General features: G+C 31.0%; 1 protein-coding gene and 1 pseudogene across 1 annotated transcript; both read left to right on the top strand.

The window, feature by feature from the left end:
- Positions 1 to 931: 931 nt before the first annotated feature.
- Positions 932 to 2,498, top strand: LOC129316857 (uncharacterized). The gene is made up of 2 exons (XM_054961227.1): positions 932 to 1,699; positions 2,389 to 2,498. Exons 1-2 carry the CDS (start codon positions 1,016 to 1,018, stop codon positions 2,410 to 2,412), a joined length of 708 nt encoding a protein of 235 aa, XP_054817202.1. The 5' UTR covers positions 932 to 1,015; the 3' UTR covers positions 2,413 to 2,498.
- A 1,023-nt stretch (positions 2,499 to 3,521) lies between these two features.
- On the top strand, positions 3,522 to 4,789 carry LOC129316612 (rust resistance kinase Lr10-like; annotated as a pseudogene).
- Positions 4,790 to 5,211: the final 422 nt, after the last annotated feature.

Genomic DNA, 5,211 nt, shown 5'->3' with positions numbered 1-5,211 from the left:
AATATAAATTTAAAATAAAAGATAAAAGTATTTAATTTGGATGGTCCATAGTTTTCCTTTGCCTCAGTGGAAGAAAAACCGACTGCGGTCCAACTTGACCCTTATATTCTAAGTTATGACACTCCGGCGCATTGATGGGGAGAATTTCAGTTGAGTTGAGAATTAATTTTCGGTGACTGCAAAACAATTTTAAAATTTCAGTTTAATTATGAGGAGAAAGTTAACAGAATTTAGTTGGTGAAAAAAAAATATTTAACTTATTATATAAAATTATTAATTATTAATTTTTTTAATACACTTATTAATTTTAATATTACTTATAAATTATAAATTATATTCATTTGTCAAACAATCAATAATATTAATTATTAATTTACTAACTTTATTTGTTAATTTATTAACATCAATTATAAATTATAAAACATGTTAGTAATTTATAATTAATGTTAATAAATTATAAAAATTTATCAATAATTCATAACTAATGTTAGTAAATTAAAAAGTAAACTTAACCATTTAACAATGATGTTATTGCACATGATTGAAAAATTAATATTAAATCTTATATAATTATTGATATGTTAACTCATATAATTTATAATTTATATTTATAAATTAACAAGTACAATAAAAAAATTAATAATTAATAATTCTGTATAATAAGATATTTTAATCTTTCCATTATCAAAATTTTTTTAACTTTTTTTAAACTGGAATAAAATTTTGTTGGTCAAAAAACTGAATTAAAATTTTAAATTTCTTTTAAATCCTGTTGAAATTTATTCTCTCCTGTTATCCTTGTCTGACATTCTCCCGCATTGATATGTAATCATGCCAGTCATTAAATCATCAACTCAACCCAAGTGCAACGTAATTTTTTTTTTTTTTAAACTTTTTGGCCTGAAAGTGATGCTCCATTCATCAAAAGCACTTTCAGAGGGCAAAGTCAAAACAGAGCAAAAACCGAAACTGAACAGCGAAGACAGATGTATGTGCTCCAAAGGTGGATTTCAAAATGGAATCAAGTTGGGTTTCGAGACGAAGAAACTGGACCGAAGTGTTAGCTTCGATCATCGTTATTATCACTCTTATTGAGTTCTTCCCCCAAATCGACGCAGCTTGTTCTTCATCGTGCGGTAAAATCACCAACATATCGCATCCATTTCGCCTGCAAGGTGATCCCAAACGTTGCGGAGACAAGAATTATGAGTTACAGTGTATCTACGGCGGCGGCGGTTCCGGCGACAACGATGTCCTCGTATTGCCCATTCTCTCCGGCGAATTCTATGTGCAGTCGATCAACTACACATTCTCCAGCATCCGACTGGTTGATACAAACTTCCATGATGATCGCTCCAATAATTGCTCCTCCCTCCCTCGCTACGTCCTTCACGCCGGGAATCTCAGTAGCTCCGGCATCATCTGGAGTCTCGGATACCCTAATTTTGAAGTGATATACATAAAGTGTGAAAGAGAAATAAGGGACAATCCGTATTACGTCAGCACCGATCCATGCTTGTCGGGTTCGCATATTTACGCAGTTCCGGGGAACATATCGTTCGCGGAGTTGGAGATCGGCTGCCGCGCTGTCGCCGTCACGCCGTCGAAGATTCCTATGATGAGTTCCTTAAGCTGCCGTACGTTGACATCCACCGGAATTTGCAGGCCGTTGGATTCGAGATTCTGTGGGGTTATAAAAGTAAGTTACGTATTTTTAATTTTTAATTCTATGAAATTCTTAATTATTTGGGAAAATATCACTTCAGGTTTATTTTAATTTTAGTCCTTATAATTTATTTTTATGATTTTACATCCTTTCGTTCTAATTTATATTGATGTTCGTCCTGTATTTTGAAAAATACTCAGGACTTTAAAATGACCTAAACGGTATTAATTTTGCTAAGGTAGAGTTAAACACAATTAAATTCATTAGATTTTTTTTAATCAACACCATTAAATTCATTAGATGACTAGGCAAAAACATGTTGACCTGAAAAATATTATAAAATTTCATTCCAAAAAAATTATAAAATTTTTTTATTAAAAATTGTCTTATTAAAAAAAGAAAAAAAAATCTCACTTCCTTAAAATGATGGCAAATGAGATTGAGAGAAGCATATGGAAGTACAAGAACATTGTACCTTCACAAAATTATTGCTGTTTGAGCCATGTAAATTATGGTCCTTCTGAATATTCTTAAAAATAAAAGGATTAACATTATAAATAGATTAAACAAAATTGATTGAAAATCATGAAAATAAACAATAAGGATCAAAAAATAAATTCTGATTAAAGTAAAAGAAATAAACTAGAGTGATATTTTTCCTGATTATTTTAATAACTTTGTTATCTAATTACATTGCCTTTTCTTTGGCTTTCTTTTTTTAGCATCAGTGCCCTCCTCTCACCTAAAGTTCGAAGGTAAGTATTACCTTAAGTTAAATTCTTTTTTTAAATTTAAATTGTGGGTTTGAAATTATGTCGATCGTCTTTCATTCTTATTTGATGTATTCTAACAAAATCTGGAAATTCTCTCTTGCAGCAATTTTGTTGGGCATATTCACTGGTAAGGCCTTGACTTATTCCAAACATTTTTCTTTGGTTTTTTTTTTTTTTGGGTTTGTCCAAACTTTTAGCCTTGCTCTTGGCTAATACATGAGTTCAAGGGTTTAAAATTCATTTATTTTGTTCAAAAAATATTTTTAAATTGCCTAGGAAAGTGACTTATATTGAAAAATTATAAGAAGTTGAAGTTATATGTCTTAGTTACAATAATTGAAAAATATTTTATTTAAAAAGTTTCTCAAAGTAAGCAGAAGTTATTAGAAATACAAAGTAATAATAAATATAATCATTAATACCATTAAGGACTCTGAAATTATGAAATTTGACAACGGATCATGGTTCCTAACTTGAATTTAAATTTTTTTGATTGAATTTTTCTATGTTTTCCATATTTTCAATATTTACCATATTTTTAATACTTGTTATTATCATTTTTAGTACTTAGTTTTTTCAATTTTTTAGTCTTTGTCTTAGATGTTTTCACTATATTTAATCTTTCATGATTCCATATTGATGAAAAAATTTTGAAGATATACTAAACATGGAGTATAAGTATTCAAAACTTGCATCTAAGATAATTACTAAAAAATTAAAAAAACTGAGTATAGAAAATGTTAAAGATGAGTACTGAAAATGTGAAAGATGAATACTGAAAAAATTCAGTCAGAAAATTTTTTAATTCAAGGATCATGATCCTTTTTTAGAATTTCAAAATTTGGAGATCCTTAACTTTAAATAATAGTTTTTAGAGCCCTTAAATATTCTCCTTATTTGATTACATTACGTTAATTTTTTTTTGCCAGAAAAAGGTTATTTACTTGCATATAATTTGTTGCAATAATTTTACAGCGATCTTTTTAGCAGTAAACGTGTCGTTCACCATCAGCAGAATTACCACAAATATCCATACGAGTTATATGAGTCACAGGTAAATCTATTCTCAGACACAGTTGTATATGTATGGTATGGACTAGTATCCTTGGTGGCATTTAGAGTTCTACTTGAGTAATATTTTTAACTGCGCTGTTAATTTTCAAATGGAGAAGAGGGACACTCATCCTTGTATGAAGAAATTGAACATTTTCTTCAACATAGTGACCTCATGCCCATAAGGTACTCTTACAAGGAAATTAAGAATATGACCAAAGGATTTAAAGACACGGTGGGTCAAGGAGGCTTTGGCACTGTATATAAAGGCAAGCTACGTAGTGGTCCTCTAGTAGCTATTAAGATGTTGGGTAAATCTAATAAAGCTAATGCCAAGAATTTATTAGTGAAGTGGCGACGATTGGAAGGATACATATGTTAACGTGGTTCGTCTTATTGGATTTTGTGTAGAGGGTTCGAAGCGTGCTCTTGTTTATGAATTCATGCTAAATGGTTCTCTTGATAAATTTATTTTCCTTGAAGAAGGAAGTACCCCTCTGAGTTATGAAAAAATGTATCAGATACTCTTGGGCGGCTCGAGGGATTGCCTATCTTCATCATGGATGTGATATGCAAATTTACATTTTGACATTAAGCCACATAACATTCTTCTTGATGACAACTATGTCCCAAAGGTTTCGGATTTTGGACTTGCAAAAATTATATCCTAGAGATGATAGCAGCATTGCTTTGACCGCCGCAAAAGGGACCTTAGGAATATGGCTCCTGAGTTGTTCTATAAAAAACATTGGAACGCGTGTCCTACAAGGCTGATATTTATAGTTTTGGAATGCTTCTGATGGAAATGGCCCAGTAGGAGAGGAACTCAAAGTCACGCACTACTGAGCATTCAAGTGAAAATTTCTTTCCATTATGGTTATATGATCATTTCACTCAAGAGAAAGACATAGGAATAATGGACGACATGACAAAAGAGGATAAGGACTTGGCAACAAAGATGCTCATTGTTGCATGGTGGTGTACACAATTCAAACCTATTGATCGTCCTTCAATGAATAAGGTAGTAGAGATGTAGAGGCAGATGTTGAAAGCCTTGAAATACCTCCAAAGCCAATGTTGGGTGCTCATGAAACGATTGCAGCGAGTCATGGATCCAGTTCTGACCGATCATCATCATATAGCGATTGCATAAGTTCTAGTTATGCAAGCATTGATTCTCAAGAAAATAATGAAAATGATGGAGGAAAATAGCTTGGAATTGATGAAATGAGGCTCAAAGCTATGATTTGCTTGAATAATTATGGCTTGTATCCTTTGTACATTTTATAGTCTTGCTTTTATATGTTTAATTGTTTTGTATTGCTGCACTAATTGTTTGATGTGTTGTATGGTCGTTTGAGGGTTTGGAGATTTCATTTGCTGGGACGGATTAAAAGGGGGCAAGTTACAAAAAAGTATTTTAAAATTACTTTGATTTATTTGTTAGAATACTAAAACTAATTTTAGCTCCCATGATAATATCGTTTGGTATATTGGCCCCTCATGGTTTTGGTTCTAGATTCGCCCTGTTCATTTGTTTTTTTTTTTTTGGCTGATGACCTAAATCTCAAGAGATTAAATTAATGAAAATTAAATTTTAATTACAAAAAAGACTTATAAGTATCGATCAAAAAAAGTCATAAAAAGAAATTTAGTTGCTAATTAAAGTTAAATTTTTGTGTGCCTGAATTATTAAGTTAATTGGAATGTCATATTTAT

This window comes from Prosopis cineraria, unplaced genomic scaffold (assembly GCF_029017545.1).
Source record: "Prosopis cineraria cultivar Desert tree isolate PC_DT_omini unplaced genomic scaffold, ASM2901754v1 PC7, whole genome shotgun sequence".
Classification (NCBI taxonomy): Eukaryota; Viridiplantae; Streptophyta; class Magnoliopsida; order Fabales; family Fabaceae; genus Prosopis; species Prosopis cineraria.
This window is presented reverse-complemented; position numbering and strand designations above follow the sequence as displayed.